Source organism: Lissotriton vulgaris, chromosome 10, assembly GCF_964263255.1.
Source record: "Lissotriton vulgaris chromosome 10, aLisVul1.2, whole genome shotgun sequence".
In the NCBI taxonomy this organism is placed as follows: domain Eukaryota; kingdom Metazoa; phylum Chordata; class Amphibia; order Caudata; family Salamandridae; genus Lissotriton; species Lissotriton vulgaris.
The window spans coordinates 364556812-364579726 of NC_141698.1; the positions used below are offsets into that span (position 1 = coordinate 364556812).

A 22915-nucleotide genomic window follows, 5' to 3' on the forward strand; every position below is an offset into this window, starting at 1 on the left:
TCGGTTCTCCGCTCCGGTGGGTGGAGGGTTGGTTGTCCTGAGCCTCCTGCGGTGGGAGCAGATTGGCGCGGCCTGCCGGGCCCGGGGGTCTTCCGGTGCTCTCCGGGCTTGTGTCCTCCACAGGGTCCTGATTAGGAGGAATGCACACATGGGGGGCTACAAGGAGATTTAAAGGACCTGCGTGGGCCCTCTCTGTATCAAAACACACAAATAGAGCCCATGGGTCCTACTGGTAAGTCTGATGGGCGTGTGGAAACTGCATACCACGCTCGAGGGGAATCCCTTTTAATTGGTGGTTCCCCTCACACACCAGAGGTGTCATGCTTCATCATAGGGGTGCCTACTCACGTCAGAAGCCTAGTGGCGACGTGGCCTACAACCCCCTCACTACAAGGGAGGAGCTCAGGGATATTTTTGTATGAGAGGATGGTCCTAACACTGTGAGTGTGGTGTGTTTAAGGTGAGGTGCAGTGCTATGGTAAATGGTGATTAAAACTGCGTACAAGGTTAGTTTAGACGAACTTTATTCTACTACCTTCTGACAGGATTAAAAACAAATAGCTTGAAATGCAGCTGCCGACATTAGAGACAGCTGCATCCGAAAACGATCGACATGTTTCGGCCTGTGGACCTATAAAAGTGTTGCAGCCTTTGTCAGGATCAGTTTAAAGCTACTGCAAAAGGGTGAGTATGTGAAACAACAAATGTGAAAGAAAAAACAAAGGACACCGGTATGAGATACTACACCAGTTGTCCTGCGGTTCGGTAGATTCGTTTGTGGAATCTACAACAGTCAGGGAATATATCGCATCTGTCCTGGGTTTTGAGCCAAAGGTACATACGCCGACTATCCGCTACAGGTTAGCAGAGTGCTCAAGCATGTACGTCCGACGACAGGGGGGAAGGACGAGTGGAGCATGGCCGGCTCAAGAGGATGCTCACATGCAACCTTTGGCTCATTGATCCGAAGGCCGCAACACTTATATAGGTCCACAGGCCGAAACATGTCGATCGTTTTCGGATGCAGCTGTCTCTAAAGTTCGGCAGCTACATTTCAAGCTATTTGTTTTTAATCCTGTCACAGGGTAATAGAATAAAGTTTGCCTAAACAAACGTTTTATGCAGTTTTAATCACCATTCACTATAGCACTGCACCTCACCTTAAACACGCCACGCTCATATAGGGTTTTAGGACCATCCTCTCCTACATAAACATCCCTGAGCTCCTCCCCCGTAGTGAGGGGGTTGTAGCTCACGTCACCATGAGGCTTATGACGCGAGGCACCCCTATGATGAAGCAGGACACCTCTGGTGTATGAGGGGAGCCGTCCTTTAAAAGGGATCCCCGAGCATGGTAAGCAGTTTCCACAAGCCCTGCTGACTTACCAGTAGGACCTATGGGCACTTTTTGTGTTTTTTGATCCTTATTAGGAGGACCTGCCATCTGTGCCTGCTGTTGGATTACAGTATGGGCGCATTACGCTTACCCTGTGCTTGGGAGAACAAGGCAGACTAGGGCCGCCCTCTCAAGCCTGGTCCTAGATCCACAAGGCACTATGGTTCCTGCTTGGAGCCAGGTGGGCCACCGTGCACTGGCTCCAAGCCCCACCGACTACACTGAAGGCATCCAGCTGCTAACACAGGGCTACACTGCCAGGGCCGAGGGGTGGAGCCATACCCTCGTGGAGAGAAGCAGTGGGACTACATGACAGACCCTGCAGACATGGGCTACTTACAGTATTCGATCACTTCATAAATCAAGCAGTCTACCCTACAGCACAGAGATAGTTGGAGGTGTGTGGCGTGCTGGTGGTTCGGCGAGCTAGGTCCAGTTAGTTGGGCCTGCTTGGCTCCCTGCTGCCGGCTGAGAGGCGGCTGGGCTAGTACTGGTGCGGCTTGTGGCTTAGCAGTGGGGGGTGTCCATGAGGACCAGCGTGTGACACACACCCTGGTGAGCCCCCGGAGTGGCGCTTTGGTCTCATCGCAATTTGAGTGCCACGAAGAATCCTGAACAAAGTCCCCCGGCCCACTTGAGTTGCTGCATTCACGAAACACAATGGGGAAAGATAAGCCCGGCGCTACGGGTCCGAAACAGAGCACACTGGACCAATACACTACATCAGCGAGCGGAGGATCAGCGCCTGGCCCAGTATCAGATAATGAGGCACTCCTTGCGGCCATTACAGACGCCAGAGACACACTTGAGACCAAGATTGGCGCTTTTGGCACCATAATCTCCTTCTTGCACCCAAACCTGTGAGAAGGAGTTAATCGCATCACAGAAGCTGAAACTAGGGTGTCTTCCATGGAGGACAATGTGACGACCATACAGTAGCGCATCAATAACCTCACGGTCATCTCTCAAAGAACTTGCATCCAGGGTTGAAGATGCGGAAAACCTTGCTAGGCACAATCATTTCCGATTTGTTGGTTTTGCAGAGGACTGCGAGGGCAACTCAATGAATTGCTTCCTCACTTCATGGCTCAAAGATTTGCTGCCTGCCGATATGATCTCCATGTGCTTTGTAGTCGAGAGAGCCCAAGGCCTGTCTTCGCTAAGCTGCATAATTATGCGACATGGACACAATATTGCTCGATCACATAAGGAAAAAATTGTCTTCGACTCAAGGCCTATAATTATTTTCCCAGATTACACCTGCCTCGTACAACAGCAGAGGCAGTCCTTCACAGCAGCAAAACAGAGACTTCACGACCTTAATCTCTCATACGTGATGCTTTACCATGCTAGGTTCCATGTTGGTATAACTCTAAGACCCATTTTTTCGATTTGCTGAAACAGTTTTCACCTAGTCCGATGAAGGTGCCAATTTAAAACCACATTCACCGCTGCCACTTGAGCCTGACTCCTCCAGGGGCTCACAGCGAAACATTGCGTAGGACGAAATCGAAAAGACTGCATCGCTCTGGGTCCGACTGGTGCTCCTCTAGCCCTGAACGCACATCCTGATCATTCCAAGGCCTGTGAATCTCCTTTTTTGCTTGTATCTACATGTCCATTGGTTGGAACTACTCCGTCTATCTTGCACCGAGAAGAGGTGGACATTGTGTATTGCAGCTGACCTGTCACAGACTCTCGTACCCCAATGTTAATGTTTTATGGGAATGTTGGGATCCATTGGCAGGGGAGCTCTGGGTTCTCCAGTTGGGGCCTGGGGTGTTCCATTCCGCGACAGATGCTCCTAGTTCTTGGCGGTATCGGGTGGGGGTAGGCGGGAGAAAAAGGGGGGTGTTCATTGAATCTACAGTTTTGTTGTTTCCAGTTTTCTTTCACACGCAGACGGTCATTCCAGCCTTCACTTGGTAGGAAAATATTTTTAGACCCAAACATTAACACATGGCCACACAGCAAATTGCCTCACTGTGGTAACAAGGAACGTTCCTGGGCTGCTTAATAAAATCAAGCGTGGGGCTGTCCTTCGGCAAGTTAAACGGAATGGTGCCAACATTCTTCTCCTGCAGGACACTCATCTCTTGTACAACAAAGCTCCCTGTTTAGCCAGGTTTGGGTTTCAGCAGGTCTTCCACAAGGGTTTTACTAGCTGCTACCGAGGAACAGCTATCCTCATTCATAGACGTGTCCCCTTTGTCCCTAGTAAACACTGGGCGGATCCAGGAGGTAGATTGTACTTCTGTCGAGCACACTCTATGGGAAACCACTTCACATAGGTAGTGTATACGCACCCATGCCTTTAGGTAACACATTTGTTGAGAGCATCACCCGTCAGTGGAGCAATCTCCCAGAGAGCCTGTCTATCCTGGGAGGCCATTGTAATGATACTATGTCATCGCTTGATAGGCAACGGGGATCAGGTGCATATCCTCCTGCTGTGGCCTCTAAGTTGTCGCTGCTTGCCAGTGCACTTGGATGGGCTGATATATGGCGTGAATACCATCCCGCTGAAATAGGCTACACATACATGTCCACTGTGAACGGCTCCATGTCTCGTCTAGATTACTTGTTTACACCACAGAAATATATCCATATGTTTTTTTCCAGGTTTCCCATCTTCCCAGAGGGCTGTCTGATCACTCCCCTGTCACGGTTACACTCCTCTTGCACTTCTATAAGCCTCCCCTCCAGTGGCGAATGTCCCCATGACACCTTCGAGATCTGGACTATCAAGAGTGCCTGGGCACGGTGATCCAGGAGTATCTCACGCTGAACACTGACTCTGCTCCCTCCAATAGGACCCTCTAGGAAGCCTTGAAAGCCACCATCAGGGGGGTAGATATCAGCTATAGAACGAATGACAAATGCCAATGCTCTGCTCAGCGGATGAAGTTAGAAATCCAGTACGCAGCCCTTGAGGCATAATAACACAGGCTCCTTGCTCAACCCTTCAGCGTAACCTATCCCTCACGCATCAACAGCTACACCTACACCTGATAGAGGTTCTGAAGGAGATTTGGTTGGCATCTCAACACCGGATATATCAGTGGGGAGATAAATCAAGCAAATCTTACACAGGCTTTGTCAATCCGAGCGTAATCCGGCCCTGGTTCCAATCATTAGAGGTTGCGATGGCGTTTTACGCTCATCCCCCGCGGAAGTCATCACAAAATTCGCTCATCACTTCTCCACGCTATACACCCATAAGAAGCAGCTCTAAACAGACCTCATAGCTTAGTTCCTATTGGACATATCCCCCCAGGCTAACAGACCAGTTGAGGAATCAACTAGATGCCCCCATCACAGTAGATGAATTGACGGCGGCACTCACGGTGATGTGACCTGGCCGGGCCCCGGGCTCCAACGGGTTCCCCATAGAATTTCTTAGATCTCACATGTCCTCGTTGGGCCCACATGAACTGGAAACCATACACAAAGCTCTTGAACGCCAATTATTACCACGGGGCTGGCGCCAGCCCGGAATCATTTTATTTTTGAAGCCCGGTCGCCCGCTCGATGATTTGTCTTCATAATTCCTTATTTCCCTAATTAACTTGAATCCAAATTACTGGGGAAAGTTCTCGCAGACCGCTTGCGTACTTGCATTCAAGATCTGATCCACCTAGACCAATTGGGCTTCATGCCGAATCGAGGCACTTGTCATAATATTCGCCGGGTCCACAATGCCATGGCTCTGGCCCCAGAGCTAGGACGTCCTGCTGCAATACTTCTTGCAGACATTGATTAGGCTTTTGACTCCCTGAGCTGGGAGTACCTATTCCAGCTTTTGGAGGCGGTTGATTTTGGCTCACGCTTCCTGGCATATGTGCGTCTATTATACACAGAACCCATGGGCTCCGTGTGTATCGCTCTCCCTTCTTCTCTATTAGCCGCGGCACCCGGCAGGGCTGGCCCCTGTCTCCGCTTCTATTCGCCTTGACAGTGGAACCCCTGGCGGTTTGGGTTCGCAGAGACCCGGAGCTCCACGGCTTTGAGTGGCCAAGGTCGCAACCAGATCGTATAGCTCTATACGCAAACAACGTCTTATTTTTCATGGCGGATCCCTGGATGTCAGGTCCGAGAATCTTGCAGATTCTCCATGTTTTCGGTCAGACCATTAGACTCCATACTAATCCATCTAAATTGGTGTTATTTCCAGTTTGCGGGCAACTGGGCAGGGTACATAGGCATCCCAGCTCCAACACGCTACTGATGATTTTTCGGTACCTGGGAATATTTATGTCTCCTTGCCCTACAACCTCATGGGCGCGCAATATTAACCCCCTGTTGGCCGTCCTCCAGGGGGAAATTTCCATATGGCCCTCCCTGCCTCTCTCACTATATGGGCGTTCAGTAATTTTCAAAATGGTCTCACTCCCCAGAGTGCTCCATCACCTCCAAAACTTCCCATATCATATACCAAGGTCTTGGTTTGCACAAATGAATGCTATACTTAACAAATTCTTGTGGGGTGGAGGTGAGGTCATGGTGGCGTTACAGACCTGTGTGCAATCTACATACTGTGCTGGCATAGCGTCTGTGTACGTATACTCATATTATGTGGCCTCTCACCTCCTAGTTATTAATGACTGATGGTATAACACATCTGGAGGGGAGAGGTGTGGTGCAGCGGCCAGGACAGCCGACTTTGGAGCACAGGGTTCACAGTTCAATTCCCGGCTCCCATGGCAGCTCAGCACCAAGTGACTCTGGGCAATAGCTCACTTAATTTCCATCATGAACATACGGCAATGGAGGAAGTTCCCCTCCTTCGGTTGCTGTACAGCACACGGTCACTTGATCCCCTCCCTCGCACCAGCAGAATGACAATTCAGCTGTGGAGATATACTGTCCGGCACATGGGGTGGCATGGACGTCTGACACGGACAACACCATTGTGGCATGGTACCTTCATCCGCCAGGTGGCTGCGTTGCAGGGGTTCCGTCAATGGGATCAAATTGGCATCTCCACATTAGGAGACATTATTCAGGGTACTACTCTCCCAATTGCAAGAAGAATTCCATCTTCATAAATCCCAGTTTTACAAGTATCTCTAATTACGCCATGCTTTGACCCCAGCACTTGCGAATCTAGATGACCTCCCGGAGTTTCACCCTTTGGATGGTCACCTTCTTATGGGCGATTTGGGTGCACACAAAATCCTGCAGATCAATCAAACATTGACTACACACTCCACCACGACCCTCAACAAGACTAGGAAGGCATGAGAAGATGATACTCCAGAGCTTACTGATGACGATTGGGCAGAGGCTATAACTAGTCCCCGGGGTGCCACAGTGTCCTCCAATTCAAATATGTTCACTGCGTATATTACACACGCCTTAGTCTTTGGAGGATGGGGGCCATAGCATGTCCCCAGTGCCTTAGGTGTGCCAGGGAGGAAGGGTCGTTCTTCCACACGGTATGGAGCTGCGCTGCAATACAGCCCTTTTCGCTCAAGGTCTCAATCTGCCTTAAAGAGGTGTTGTCTTGGGACTTCCCACTCGACCCTAGATTGTTCTTACTTCACAGTACAGAGGATATCGGAAGGAACCGTTACAAACACCACTTACTCTTCCTTGCATTCACGATTGCCAAGCATGGTATTGCCCAGCTATGGAAAGGAACTTCCCCACCGACAATTGGGAAATGGCGGAAGGCACTAGATAATTGCATGGGTGCAGGGATAGAGGTCTTTCAGGCACATGGATGCCCTCAAAAACATTGGAAAATCTGGTAAAGATGGGCTACATACCGGGGCATAGACCTTTCTCCTCTTCCTTCGCAAACCCCCTGATCAGCAGCTTCCGTGAGAGGTTGGGGGCCATGATGTTTGAAATTGGGCTCTTCTTTTTATGCCATTCATCTGTATTTACAGGTGTTTGCCAGTGGGGTGGGTGAGAATGTCTGCGTAAAGTTTCGTTTTTCATTTTCATTTCTTTATATGCAAAATTTACCTAATGATATTGCCATACTCTGTAATCTGTCAGTGTCTTGTCTTATAATGGCATATCTACGGCAATTGCCAAGTGGTACTATAAAAATCCCAATAAAATCTGTTTAACCCCTTGGCTGCGGCGGTAATTCCACCGCAGCGCTAGGGGGGAGGGGGAGCTGCGCGGCGCTCCCATGCTCGTGACGGAACCGCTCCATCACGAGCCTCGGGGCGCGCTGTGCTTGTGACGGAGTGGTTCCGTCGCGGCCCCGCTGCTCAATGGAACGCTCAGCGCATGCGCGAAATCGCTGCCGGGCAGGCGTGCCGGGCGAGCCGTGATGGAACCCCTCCGTCTCAAGCACAGTGCATCCGAGGCTGGTGACGGAGTGGTTCCGTCACCAGCATAGAAGGGGTTAAAAAAAATCCACTAATTGATTGATTGTAGTTTCCGAATTGCAGCATGTAGTCTCAAGAACATTTTCCTACTGCCAATTATCACAAGGCCAGAACTGACTGAGATGGTCTCAATAATCAGAGATGCAATGTCACATATATCTGGTCTGATATAGATGTTTTGAGCAGTATCACTTTCATTTATGGAAGGAGTCATTATTTTCCACAAGCTTTGGCAAACACAGCTGGTTTGGCCATGGCAAGCGTGCAACTTTGAATTTATTTGTTCTTATTTTATTTTACAAACCCATGCACTAAGCAAAGAAATGCTTGGGCATAACCTGCTAGGGGAGTGCCAGAGCTGATGTGCCCCTAGCCCAGGCACACCAGCCCTTGCAATGAAGTGCACACATTTACATGCTGTTGTACACATGTTATCAAGAAAACACATGTCACTTACAGTGTAAGACCACCAATGGATCCAGTGGGCTGACCCATTGCTTCATGCTCTTTACTATGGTGAGTGGAAACAAGAGCTGATGCTTGAACAGATCAATGAACGAAGAGGGAGGAAAAATCCCTATCTGTCTTTGTGCATTTGTATATTTAGGGAAGACAGACAAAGCTGCTTCTAGACCATGGCAGGATTAATCGAACCAGCCGGGAGAGAAGGCGCTCTGGATTTGAACGCGCTACTAATCAGAAAACTTCCTTATTAATGGGATGGATGGAACAGGAAATTCGGAGCAGATTATCAATACATAATCTGGAGCCTGATAATGTCCAAGTGTGGACAAAACGCTTTGCCTGATTGATTTTTTACTATATTGTGTGGCTCTAACAATTTGATAGATTTATGAAATAAACCACAGAGTGTGAAATTCATCAAAGACTTCCTATGAACCTTTTTTTGCACTAAACCATTACTTGAATAATAGATTTGTGAACATTGTGGATGGAGGCGCTCCCTTCAGTATAGGTTATGAATTCCCGTTGATTAGTGGCCCAGTGGCAGTGGAACAATTGGAAGTTGAGCGTGGATGGACTACCTAATTGACTAACCACTATTACACACCAGTGAGCACACATCCTAGCCCTCACCGCCTATCCAGTTGGATGAACTGTTTCTAGACCAGACTTAAAAAATAAACACATGGGATATGTGCGCTAAGAGAAATATGATTTGGGTGGATAGTGAAAGACCCATACCAATTCTTGATGAATTGAAGTGGTGTGGTCTTTGACTTTTTTTGATGGATGTGTCTGAGTCAAAATGAAGGTAAAAACATTTGTTAGCCAGTGGTATGGCCACTGACTGGTTTTGAGAGATGGACAGGCATGTTGGGAATGACAAGTATTCCAGATCACACTTTGCACTTTAGAGACTTTTCACATTGAAAATGTTCAAATGGAGCGAATAAATTCTCATGGGAAAACAGTATAAAAGTCTTAATACCTCTGTCACTTCTAATGAGGTTGTCCGTCTTGCAGCCAAGCCATGTAACGGTAGACATTGCCATTGGCTCTGGAGTGGGTCCATTGAAACAAAGCTGCAATTATTTGCAGTGCTCATTTGTCTTTAACATAATATTGAGCCACCAGCCAAGTATGAGCTGGCAAGTATTTCACGTTTAATGGAGACGAGACACTTGGTTATTACTTGGTGTGACATATTGCTATCCTGATTTCAAAACACATCTAGATGCAGGTTAAAAAGGTGTATTTTTGGAAGATAATTTGAAGCATCTGCAGAAGAATGCATGTCCAGTTAACTGCTTAGCTATCTCTTATAAATGCCTTTCTACTGAGTAGAATGCTTTTTTACAGTGTTGCATCTCTGAGAAAATGAATATGTCTCTACATGAGCTGTCATAGAAAACCTAATTGATTGCTGTCGACTGCATCAGGACAGAAGCAGCTTTCATTATATCCCTTTGTGCCAAGTTCTATATCGTCAGTGTCACCTTCATAATTTTTTTTTTTTTTTGAAAACCTTTATTATACCTTCACAGCTTTACACAGCATGCCGCCTACAACCCGAATGGGCCGGCCGCTAATTGAAGTATCACATGAGAACGATCCTTAGAAATACAGGCAATGTAGGTTATTGCAAAAGTCATTTCAGTAAAGGTCGCCAGAGAGAGTGGTGAAGGTCCAAAGCAAATGTTCCAAGCAGGGTGAATGAGGTTCTCATTTTCTATTTTCCAAAACTAAATAAAAGAACAATCGAACTTCGGGAAATCACAGTACGATCATTGACTATGTGTATTGCCAGATAGACGTGAGAGTGCACCTGAATTAAACCAACATCGTTTGCATCCGCAAGTTAAGTTAAGGGTGTAAAGGAGATATCGCCCCCGCCCATCCCCTCCTGAAGGACCCCACCCCGCAACCAAACCCCCTCACTCCATCCCGTCATCCTCATCCGAGTCTAATGGGTCATCTTCTGGCAGCGGGTCGCAGATGTCACCCCGGTAAGTGTTCCACGGGGACCATACCTTGTTCCATTTGCCAGGACAAGCTCGGTTTAAGTATACCGCCCTTTCTGTAATCATCGCTCTGTCCATGTTAATGCACCACTGTGATGTTGTCGGCAGGTCCGCCACCCCCCAACGCTGCGCGATGTCCCGCTTAGCTACCATCATACCCAATGTCACCCAAAGGCGGCCGTGCCGGGACAAATCTGTTGGCTCCCACACATTGAGGAGGCACCGCCGCGGCTCCGGTAACACCGAGACCTCCAGCACCTGTGATACAGTGCGCAGGACCTGACGCCAGTAGTTGCGTATGCGTGGACATTCCCAGAATGTATGGAAGAAGGTGCCCTCCTCCCCGCAGCCTCGCAAGCAAAAGGGATCAGGGGTCCGTTGTATGCGGTGTAGTAGTGTTCTGGTATAATATGTTCTGTGTAGGACTTTGAGTTGGATTAGCCTCATTCTGGCCGATATGCCCGCTTCCTTAGGGGAAGCCAATGCCTCATTGCATTCATGTTCGTCAAGCGCGCCCACCTCCTGCTCCCATTTCCCTTTAAGAGACACTAGCGGATCCGGGGAGTTGTTAAGGAGCTTCCGGTAAGTAAGGGAGGTCGCCTTTTCTATCATATAGTCCGTCAGGAGGCGATCCTCACCATCATAATTTTTTAGCCTTAACTTTGAAAATTACATTTGTTTCAATCCTTATCCCTTTGAACACTTAGTTTTTTCTATGAGTTAAGATAATGGGGCAAGAATTTTTAGATCAAATCTATAAATCTTTACATAAGTTTGAATTTCATTGCTGTTTAGAGGCAGGTTTGGTGTTAGCTAGAAAACACGACATTAATCATTTGAAGAAAAGCCACTGTAGTTAATTGTGATGCAGATTCATATTTTGATAGTAAAAACAACTTTGATGTTATATTTCTTATAACCATTTAAACAAATTTTGCGGCAAAAACATTCATTATCACATACAGATGAAACTGTGCATATGGTGATACAACAGGACATGGTAACATGACGTCAGAGAAAAACAGTTGCGTCCATTGACAGTCCATAGAAGGAGCACCATTTCCCCCACACCTGTTCATGCGTATGGGGGTATCCACATGGAATATAAACCGGCTTCTCCTGTTGCGCACACCAATTCATCCCCAACACCAACACCGGATCATGGGGGTGTCCAATGTCTCAATGTACGAGCCACCTCTCTCTTGGCAACTAAGCAGGTCACCCTAAGAAAAATTAGTTCAACCTGTAGGACCCCCAGTTATTCAACCAGCCCCAGTAGCACATTACAGGAGATCAAGTCCAGAGGGCATCCAAGAACTGCTGATAGCTCCCGGCCCACCCCGTTCCAGAAGGTGGGCAGTGCTGGGCAAAAACAACGTCGACTTTACATGATTTCTTTTAGGAAAGATGTGTTTAGCTAGGCAGAAACATAGATTCTGGTATGCTGCTCAAGGTGAATCTAATATCAAAACAAATTAATCAAGTAAGTGGGCGGTGGTGGCTTACAGATGATTTTACAGTGGCAAATCTATCAAATAAATTTCAACACAATTTCTGAGTTCACAGACATGTCTGTGCTATGCCTCCTATGAAATGTGACTTCTCACAAAGGTCTTCCATGTGTTCCGGAAACACAATATTTATGGTTACAACTGACTCAATGTTATTGTTCCAAAATATAACAACTGGGCCCAGTTTGTTGGTCACTTCCATTGCTGTCTTGACATAGATCTTCCATGAAGGGCTATTTATTAATGCAGCCAGGATTTAAACATATGAACTCTTCAGTAACTTTTTTCAGCTCAAGTGATGTCTTCATTCGTATAATAAAAAGTGAAAACGCATAACTTTAGAAAGATTGAGAAACGGCAAAATGTACAAATGGTATCTTTTTTTAAAGTTCAACTGCATCAAAGCAAGACCATGAAATCCGCAAAAAGCATGCCCCATGGGCCTGTAGTACCTTCCATCTATTAAATGGAGTTCTTGTTTTGCATTTGTAGCTAATGTTGGAGTCCCTGAAGACTTATTGGAACAACTGAAAGATATGAAGAATGAAATAAACATGCTACAAGCTGAGGATAAGAAGGTATTTTTGTTCTCTGATGGCCCTGCTGCCTCAGCCAGTAGTAACTGGACTTTGTCATCTTGGCCAATTGATAACCTTGTCTTTTCATGGATTCTGTTTTGTCTGCTGGAGACAGAGTCTGATATTGTGCCTATTAATCCTCTCTCAGATCCTACTGTTCCTTCTGAGGTTTTCGCATTTCTGCCACAAATTCTCATTTCTATGGTAGACCTTCATCCACTGTTGTAGTCTGACAAGTCAGCCTATGAGAAAGTTTAAACTCTAGTCCCGCTGTCAGATTTAAGGTTTTTTTCCAAGCTGGCTCAAGCGGTTCTGTTCCCACTGTGGATTCCAGTTCTAATCCCTGGATCTGGTTGCTGCTGGGCGAAGCATCTTTACCTCTTTCTATAGTTTGCACTTTGCTTTAGGGGAGTTCCTGTCTCTGTTCTTGAGTGGCCTCATTTATCCTAGCACACATTAAGATGTCTATTTCTTCGACCTTTGCTCCCCACAGACTCGGCTCTTTCTGGAATGAGTGAGACTATTTTATCTGACAAAATTGAAACTGTCTCTGTGTGACACATTTTTATTGGCTCCACTTCTGTTCCCTCTGATTGTGAGATGTTTTTATAAGGATGTACGTTGTTACAACGCATGCGTTTACAACGCATACCATTACAACGCAACTTGCGTTGGGGGCGCTGGATAGTGAATAGTTTAATTTACAATTCCAACTCCAGTCCCGTGGATAGTAGGGAAGGCGTTGGATAGTAAATTAAAACTATTCCCTATCCTAGAGCGCCCCCCAGCGCAAGTAGTTGTAATGACTTGAGTTGTAATGGTTGCGTCGTAAAGGTACTGCGTTGTAAAAGTTGCGTTGTAAACGCTGTTCCCCTTTTTATAATGAGACCTACGTATTTGTTTACATACTCTGTTGTCTTTGACTTGAACTGAGGAACCAATTGTCTTTCAGTTTCCGCTGTACCCGACATCTTTTCACAAGCCATGGCCCTGAATTAAGGTTTTGTGAAAATCCTCTGATTTCTAGAGGAGATGCTAAATATAATGGAAAATCCACTTGTGAAATTTCTTTCTCCATACCCCTCCCATAGCCCCACCCCTGGTAGAGCAAATTCCATTGGTCTTTGCAAATGGCGAAGATGTGCAGGAGGAGGTTGCACAATCACTTTTACCATATCTCTGATGCTGCTAATTCAGGTAGACAGAACACTTTGCTGATGATGCAAAGATCTCCACAATAGGAACATTAGAACATGACTGGCCAGGAAAGCATAGCTAATCAGGACAGAATGAATATCAGGAGAATAAGGATGGCAAAGCTCAGCCTTCTCCGTCGAGTAGTTCGTGAGCTACTGGTAGCTCTCCACCTACCTGCGAGTAGCTCTCCTGTGTGCAGCCCAGCCTACTAAATTATATTCTTGTGCTTGGTTGAATTAATATATGAATACTAAATTTGGAGTATGCATTTGTGATGAAAATGTGTGTATTTTCGGTATGCATAAGCTGATATGTGTAGCAAAATGGCTGAATTTCCAAAACATATTTCATGCTGATATTTGAGTGGTTAATTATGCGGTGTTGGGGAGACTTAATACTAATATCATCATCACCTTGGTGGCAGGCGCATTGCAGCAATGGGTATTGTGTATTATCCAAACAGGCATTAACAAAACCTTGTTTACACTACTGCTGGCAATATTGCCTGATGCACTTAGGTTATCACTGGTAATCTTGCATAGGGTGGCCACAAATGTAATCTTACCTGATGTGGTCACTATTACAACACTAATAATATTAGTCGCTCAGGATGATTTTCATTGAACATAAGTAGCTCTTATCACATAAAAGGTTGGAGACCGTGGGCCTAACTAGTAATATAATGAGGCTGATAAAGTGTGAATGACTGATCAGAAGAATTTGGGTGATGTGGGGAGACTGACTAATTACAAGAGGATGGACAATCAGAGGACTGTGGCTGGCCAGGAGAGAATAAAGGATCATGAGATATGTGTTAATCAGCAGATAATGCCATTTAGGACACCATGGCTGACAAAGCAAGCATGTAAAAAAGATAACGATGGATCAGGACAGCATCGCGGATAAAGAGCATTTTTAACCAAGAGAAGTTAGCTGAGCAAAAATCAATCAGTGTGGAATATTGCTAATGGACAAAGAAATGGATATAGGCAATGTGTTTTTAATAATGACTTCATAAATGTTCAAGAGTTCATGGCTCACCGGGACTGCATGCAAGATCCCCTGTTTATGATGGATTGCAAATGCATTATGGATAGACACCGTGACAGGTGGTGAGAGTATGGCAGAATAGTGGTGCAAGGTAAATCAGCAAAGTTTGTCTGATAAGCAGAGGTTTACTTATCTGTAAAGCACATGCAATCAGAAGTGTGTAGTTTACAAGGAAAGCACACCTGAAAAGCATATCTGATTAAGAGCATAGCTGATAGTGAGTTTGTCGCTCATAGTGACAGTGTGGTGGATGGAGACAGTGTGGCTCATGCAGAGAATGTTACTGATCGTCAGAGTATGGTTGATGGTTTCAGTACAGTGGATGGCAACAGTTTGGACAGTGGGTCAAGTGTGCAGCTGATGGCATGAGTCTGGTTAATGGCAAGAGTGTGGCTGATGGGAAGGGTGTGGTAATTGCTTAAAAGGCAAGGACTGATGGCGAGTGCATAGAAGATTCAGATACCCTGATTCATGGGTAGAGAGTGACTAATTGAGAAAGATTGATTGACAGAAACGTCAAGGTGATGAGGAAGCAGACTCTTTTAATATAGCGCAGCTTATCGGGCGGGTGAGAGACTGTACAATAACGGATGCTGTGTAAAGACAGAAATGCTCGCTTATAAATCCTACAGTGATAGAACATACTATGTACATCAGTAAGATCAGAGTAAAATATGTGGAGCTGTGGGAACACAAAATCAATAGGAGGGACATTTGTAAACAATAAGGTATAGTACGTGCTATTTCAACATCTAATTGAACATCTGAAGTGGTGGAATAAGCTATATGCATATGGAGGAGAGCATACCAAACTCAAGAAGTAAATGGCAGATATTGCAGTAAAACAAGGAGGTATATACACTCAGTAGATACCAAACAATACAATCCCAAGCATGTCATAGTGTGAAAGGCTAGGCCAGGTTTAATAAATATTCTTTCAGCCTAAATTTGAAAAAATGGAGTGATGGAGCAGGGCCTACTTGAAGGGGAAGAGGAGATAAAGGCGTCACAGACTCTCAGCGGTCCATGGACCACAGGTTAAGAACCACTGACTACTGGTGTCTAGTGAGTGCATTCCAGTCCTCAAGCAAGATTATCACTAGACCCTGGTCAGCAGACATGAAGTTATGTTTGGGAATTAGGGTTTGATATTGTATACAGGAGCTTCAAATAAATCTGGCACTGTTAGTAATCGCATAAATGTGAAGGTCAAGATTCAGAGATCTATCCAATGTGGAGCCCAGATATCTAAGTTTACTATCTTAGAGAAGATTTTTAAGACCTTAAGTGTTTAAATGCATTCAGGAGAAGATCCTTACAGCTGTTGGCAAGAAGATGCTAAACAGTTTTCTGTAGGTTAAATATGAGCCCCAATGTGGGGCATCCATGATCTAATATCCAATAAGCATTGGGAAAAGGCATCATAGATATCTATGACATCTACCTTGAGCCCTTGCGGAGTCTCTCCAGCGTTCTACCAGAACTCACCACCAGCTTTTGAGAAGATCTGACCTTTGTTAACGTACTGGCACAATTCTGTAGAAGTTGATAAGTAGCTACCTGTTTTAATGGATTGGGTTCTGTCAGTCACATATGCTTTAAACCATTTCAGTACTACACCGTCGATGTCCGGCCTATTGCATAGCGTGTAGAAAAGGATGCTGTGGATGATGGTGAGAGCCGGATAGTAAAGGGAGCATGATTTGGTCAATGGCTGATGGACATGTGTGGCTGACGCAGTACATAGGTGATCAGGGTGTGGGTAAATCAGTACGGAGCTGATGTGTGGTGTGTGGCTGGCCTGGTATACATAGGGCTGATGAGCAGTGTATAGTTATTTTAATATGCAGCTAATGGTTCATTGCATAGCTGATATAGGAATGTATGACGTTACAATGCATACATTTACTATGCATGCCTTTACAACGCAGTTTTTACATCGCAACATCCTTTACAACGCATTCTTTTACATAGCATGCCACTACATCGCATTTTCAGAAACTACCTTTACAACACATTCCATTACATCGCATTATACCTTTACAATGCATACCATTACATTGCATTTAAGGAAAGTGTGGATAGTATAGGGGTAATAATTACTATTCTAACTCCAGTGAGTGCAACAGTAGGGTAAGTGTTGGATAGTGTAGGGCTAAAAATGACTATTCTAACTCCAGTGTGTGCAACAGTAGGGCAAGTGTCACCCCCCCCCCTACCCCTAGCGCCTTGAGACCCTTAAGGGTGAGTAGTTGCGCTTTAACAAACTCCTGATTGATTTGATTGATTGAGTGTCGGATAGTGTAAGGGTACTATGCGTTGTAATGGTATGAGTTGTAATGACTTGCAATGTAATGCCTGCGTTGTAGTGACATCCATTGTAATCACATGCGTTGTAGTGACATGCAGTGTGGTGGCTGCGTTGTAATGACATGCAATGTAAAGGATGTTGCGATGTAATGACTTCTATGTAAAGGTAGTGCGATGTAATGACTGCGTTGAAAAGGTTGTTTCCCCTGATGGAGAGTATGCCACTGTTGAGGAAGTTGGAATACATGATGAAAGCTTAAATATTATATTGCTTTAATATGCGACTGTGGAGGTATTGTCCTCAAAGTGAGTAAATTACTCGGAGAGCCTGTGCAAAATACATGATATTATCCTTCGTCTTACCACCTGTTTTTTCCCCAGGACAAAGCATTTCTCAAGGACGCGATGGGTCGCCTTCAGCAACTGAGTCAGAGCTGTGACAATCTGAATGTGAAAACAGAGAAGATAATAACTGACATGGGCAAGTTCCAGGTGAGTTAAGCAAGAAAGATAGCAAGAAAGTCTTGAACAGCCTCAGGGTATGTTTAGAATTGTGATATGGATAAGGTGCATGCGCTACCGAGAGGTCTGATACTATTTGTAGACTGTGGTCTAGGAACGAGAGATTGCACATCATGAGAGCTTCGTCATTACAGATTTTAATAACCATATTATTGCAGGTTCATCCAGGCCCTGGAACACTTTTAAAAATTACAGACATGATGGAAATATCATTAAAAAACAAAGAAATCCATTTTTATAATTGAAAAGCAATTGTTTGAATGATTGGGAATACAATTATATTGCACACTATATGCTGTAGCCACTCTATAGACTATACTAGGAATTAGGTGGTGCTGCTACGTACGGGTCAGCAGTACCCACAATTCTTGCCAGCAGTCAAATACCTCAGTTCTGTTTGACCAGAATGCATTCCTAAGCCTTGAGGCACTTCTCTAGACTTTCCATTCCTTGAAACAAATAGGTTTCCCTTTTTAATGTATTGTAGTTTTTCATCATTTAATTTTACTGATATCAATATACGGATACTAATATGGCGACTTTGTGCAAATATTGTATGAAGTGTAGAAGAAAGATGGGCAATTTTACATAACTTTTCCAAAGCCACACAATGGTCCACTGCAGATATTGCAAAATAATGTATTTCAGGACTTTAGTGGGCCCTCTGAAATAGCCTTCAGAAGGACACATACAGTGACTAGCTTTTGGACAAGTAGGTGAGGGATTCCTCATGCCTATCTTTGATCTCTGATGGAACATTCTTGAATATCCTTGGTGGTCAGTTGGAGTTGGTCGGTGTTGGCCTCCTTCAGCCTATTCTCCCTTCCATTCAAGGTCATGTTTCTCTGACGTTGAGGTACCAGTTAACAGAACCTTGATGCTCTTCAGACACTTGATTTTGAAATTATTCATGCTGACATTAAGAGCACCTTCCATATTGAGGTGTGTGTTGCTGGCACTTTTAAGCCTCAGCAGAGGCTAGCTTTCAGAAAGATCCTTATTATTGCCTTATTATGATCGTATCAGATAAGCTCAATGTCAAGAACCTATCAGCGTTAAGAGGTTGTTCAATGCTGAGGATGCCAGGATCGACATCAATAATACCCCTACGTGGACCAGCGCCTACTGGGAAAACAATTAAACACATGAGCAAAGAAAAAGGAGCCCTGCAGCACTATACTTCTCCTTCTAAGTATTTGCACAAATACTTCACAGTGAACAGACTTCAATCCAGGGGAGAACAACAACATGAGATGCCCATTCCTAGATCAAGAGTACCCCTTAAAACCGGTTTAATATCAGCAAGCTTTGACTTCACCTGTGCATTTTATGAGAGAATATAATTTTTATTATTCTTGAGTTGGTTTATAAAATCCAAAGCAATCCCTGATAGATGCCAGAGTACTTTACTTGAGGAGGCCACATGGCAAGCGCACAGTTGAGGAATCTCTGTCTGCAGTACATTTGGGAAACTTTTCAGGAAGTTTTCTTTTTATGACTACCATGACAGACAGTTGTGTTGCACAATCAGGATGCCGGTGAAAATGGTGTCAGAGGAGCCACTGTAAATTGGACGACTATTATGATGCGATTTCCACCAGTGCATGGTCAACCGTAAGCAGGTTCAGGAAGGCAACGCAAGCGGTGACTCTTCCATAGGGGACCCTGTTGACCCTGGTATGCTAAATGAGGTGCAGAAACGAAAAGAAGAGCTTTTTCATGAAACCTATCACACGAAAAGGTGGAGTACACAATTGTTTCTGTTCAGATGGTAAAGAAATGCTGCGCTCTCCTCTTAGGCTTAATTCAATACCTGATAAAAGATAGACTTTTTCGTATGTGTTATACTATGGACGAAAATTCTTTAAATACTGTGTTTCAAAAAAGTGGGTGACTTTTGGTCTGAACCAGAGCATGTTTTCAATGAGCAGCTCTCCTCTGACTGTTATTTATCCTCGTTAGCAAGACCACAGCTATAGTGGTGGTGCCCGGGTGGCGGCTAATCTGTGGGCTTGACGTGCCTTTGGTCATGGTGTGCCTTTTATGGGAATGCTCAAATACTAAACTTTACTTTCAAGAGTGAGTAATTGTAGTTGACTTCGCATGTCTCTGCTCTATGCTGAGTCAGATTTTGCTTGCTCTAGAGACTATCCAAGTATTGTTTTGGCACATCTTGCAGTTTGGTGTTGGGTTAGTTTTGTATTTTTCTTTCCTCCATACAAATTTGTTTGGAGGTCTTTTTGTCTCTATTTTATTACTGTCACCTCACCTCTGTTACCCTCAATGTCAGACATTGCAGCTTACTGTGTAGAATATTTTTTATATAGTGAGGTTTGCACAAAATCTAATTGTGGTCTAGAGGGAGGTTTTGCCGTAAACAAGGTTTGCACTAATTTAGACACTGTTGGCGCGCCATACTTTGCTCACCATGATTCCACTAAGCATGTAGATGCATGCAGCAGGGTTATAGCAATGTGTTTTTTTTGTATTGATGAGATCTTTTCACTGTTTAAAACTAGAACTTCCAGCAACAGATCAATGAACTTGACTCAAAGAAAATGGATAAGGAGAACGAACAGGAGCTGAAAAAGGTAGGTTGAGAAAAAGACATAATCCTGAGGATCCCATTCGATACAGCATGGAATCATCTCAAATATGAATCTCCCGGTTTATTTCTATTATTTTATGTATTTACTAAGTAATTGCTCGCCTCCATGATCACTGAGCCGCTGAAAAGCAAGTCTGTGAGACAGTCTTAAAATAAAGAAATCAGCTGAATAAAAAAACGAATTGAATACAAATGCAATAAAAAAATTGGAATGAAAAAGATGTGAATCTCTTGAGAAAAAAGAAAAGAAAGAGAGATTTCAGAACAAAAACAAGAACAGCAATGGAAAAGAGACGACCAAGCTAGCACCAAGAAAGGCCACAAAAACAAATGTGCTTGAAGAGTTGGCGCAATGAGGGAAGGTCAGAAACACCTTTGATAGAGAAGTGCAAAAAGTTCCACATCCTTGGTTTAAAGACCCATTTCTAGGCACCTCTGTGACAGCAGCCCGCCCTAGAAAAAAAAGTGTTCTTGCCAGATAGACATGATGCCTATGGTTAGGGGCCTAAAATGTAAATCATGCATGAATTGAGAATGGAGATGGAGTCAGTAGTTCAACTTCTTAGAATCCGACCAACTGTGCAGTTTCATTAAATCTCAATTTTAAAGGAGCAAGAGTGATAGCAGGAACACCCAGAGAAGATTATTCCCACTCGCTACTCTAGAAATTGCTACATCTGTGTAAAGTTATGAAGAACATAGGTCACTCCTACTTCCTGTATTTTTTTTCAAAACGTTACCAACTTTGCTAGTTGATTGAAGATTAAAAAGCAGGTGAAATCTCTGCTGAGAGTCGATTTTTGTCAGAGAGAACCCTAGCAAGGCTTACCTCCAACTGAAAATGTTTTTGGAAAACATTATGGAGCTGATAATTGTTTGTAAGGATTCTTCAACCCGCAACCCGCTCTGTTTAGTGAAGTACACAGACTTGCTCCTTTGCAAAGTGTAAAAGCAGTGTGTTTTGCCTGGCCTTGCTGGCAAGTTAACGGGAAGGTTAGTTTACAATATTGGATTTCATGCCCAAGGCCATCTCCAAATAAAAATCCTAAAAATGAACCATCAGGGGAAGAATGGGGTTTATTACCCAGTAAAGAAAGCAAGGAAAGCCAGGGTCAGATTTTCACAAGAAGTACAGAAGATGAGACAGTAAACAACAAAAAACACACATGGATTGATATTAAGAGTTTAGGGGCATCCATTATATATGGAATGGAGACAGCTCTGCAGTTGAATATGTGCCTTGTCAACACCCCTGGTTATTATTACATTCAAAATACTGTAAGTGTCTAGGTTCTTTTTCGACCCAGCATATTTGCCATTTGGCTGCAGGCCCTCTGCAGTGGTTTTCCAGCAGATTCCTCTGCCATTATTTTTTTAGATTTTCAGTCTAGGGTGTGACATTTAGCAGATGTCAGCGGTACTGGGGATCTAATCCTTCAACAAAGCTAGCACCTCCAATTGTTCATCTTTTGGATAGAGGTTACTTCAAATGTAATGAGGAGGTGTAAAGTAAAGTTGTCACCACTGTCAACACTGTTGGTTTACAATAGATTGAAAATTATGTTAGACACTGCTGGCCATATTTACAAAGGTAACTTACACTTTTGAGTAAGTTCACACTTTTGAGCGAGTTTACTATGTTTTGGTGGGCCCGATTCACAGAACTAACTTAAGACAAAATCCTAAACTTACTCCCATTTTGGTATTCACAGAAGACACTTTTTCGTATTCACAGAAGTTAGGAGTTCTATCTTTAGGACTCCTAATGGCTTCTGTGAATACCGAAAGTCTTAAAGTTAGGATTTTTCTCAGTTTAGGAGTCCTAAAGTTAGGAGTCCTAACTTTACTACTCCTAAACTGAGAAAAATCCTAACTTTAAGACTATCGTTATTCACAGAAGGCAGTTAGGACTCCTAACTTCTGTGAATACTGAAATGAGTAAGTGCCTTCTGTGAATACCAAAATGGTAGTAAGTTTAGGATTTTGTCTTAAGTTAGTTCTGTGAATCGGGCCCTCAGAGTGTAAGTTACTACTACTACCACTACAAAAAAGTACCAAGTCCAGCACAACACCTGGCCAACCACTGGCACTGCAACTCCCCATTCTATTAAAAATAATTGTGGTTGGGACTTAAAATAAAACCCCATTGGAAATACAGTTACATTAAATGACATTATTTAAAAAAGTTTAAATATAAAATAATGTTTAGAAACACATACAAATAGTACATAAGTGTAAGTTACTTTTGTGAATCAGGTCCTGTGTGTGCATTGAAACTATGTGGCTGTTTGACTGATGATATGTTTTCCACTTGTGTTTAAAACTAGAGCTTCCAAAAGCAGCTCCACGAGCTTGATTCAAAGAAAATGGACAAAGAAATGCTGGAACTGCAACTGAACACAGTAAGTGAGGAATACTCAATGTCCAAAGGGTTTCCTTCCACATCTCAGTTCCCTCACATCTCAGTCTCCAGACGCACTCTAACTACTGTTGATCCATAATGCCAGCGGAGAGCTTTGTTTCCTTGAAAGTTCTATATCTTCTTGTGTGCTTTCACCCGGCATCTTCCCCAATACGCTTCATGTCTTCTGCTGGGTACCTGATGACAGAAGATTCAGAAGATATTGTTTAACAGATGTTTAGCTAAACGTCTGATATACAGAGAGTACCTTCAGTGCACCAGGCATTGGGGGCGCCTCAGTCGGCTTATCTGGTGGAAACCCTTGAGCTGGCAGCTCTTCTAGCATTAAACCACCAGGTCATAGTGATGACCCTCCACCCGCCTTTGAGTGGGGTGGAAATCATTCCATCACTACGCATTGACCTTTAGGTTGTTTATTTGTCAGCCTCAACACTCCTGTGTTGCTTGTTTGCTTCTGGAAAATACAAAACTTTGCCAAGTGGGCAAAA

The 22915-nt window shown here is 44.2% G+C and overlaps 1 protein-coding gene across 1 annotated transcript in view; it reads left to right on the forward strand.

Moving 5' to 3' along the window:
* The window catches only part of LOC147685264 (uncharacterized), a 342295-nt gene that overhangs the window by 146831 nt on the left and 172549 nt on the right, over positions 1–22915 (forward strand). The window contains exons 6-9 of the mRNA XM_086941156.1: positions 12233–12318; positions 17257–17367; positions 19917–19988; positions 22333–22407. Coding sequence (XP_086797282.1) covers positions 12233–12318; positions 17257–17367; positions 19917–19988; positions 22333–22407 — 344 coding nt within the window. The remainder of the gene's footprint in view (positions 1–12232; positions 12319–17256; positions 17368–19916; positions 19989–22332; positions 22408–22915) is intronic.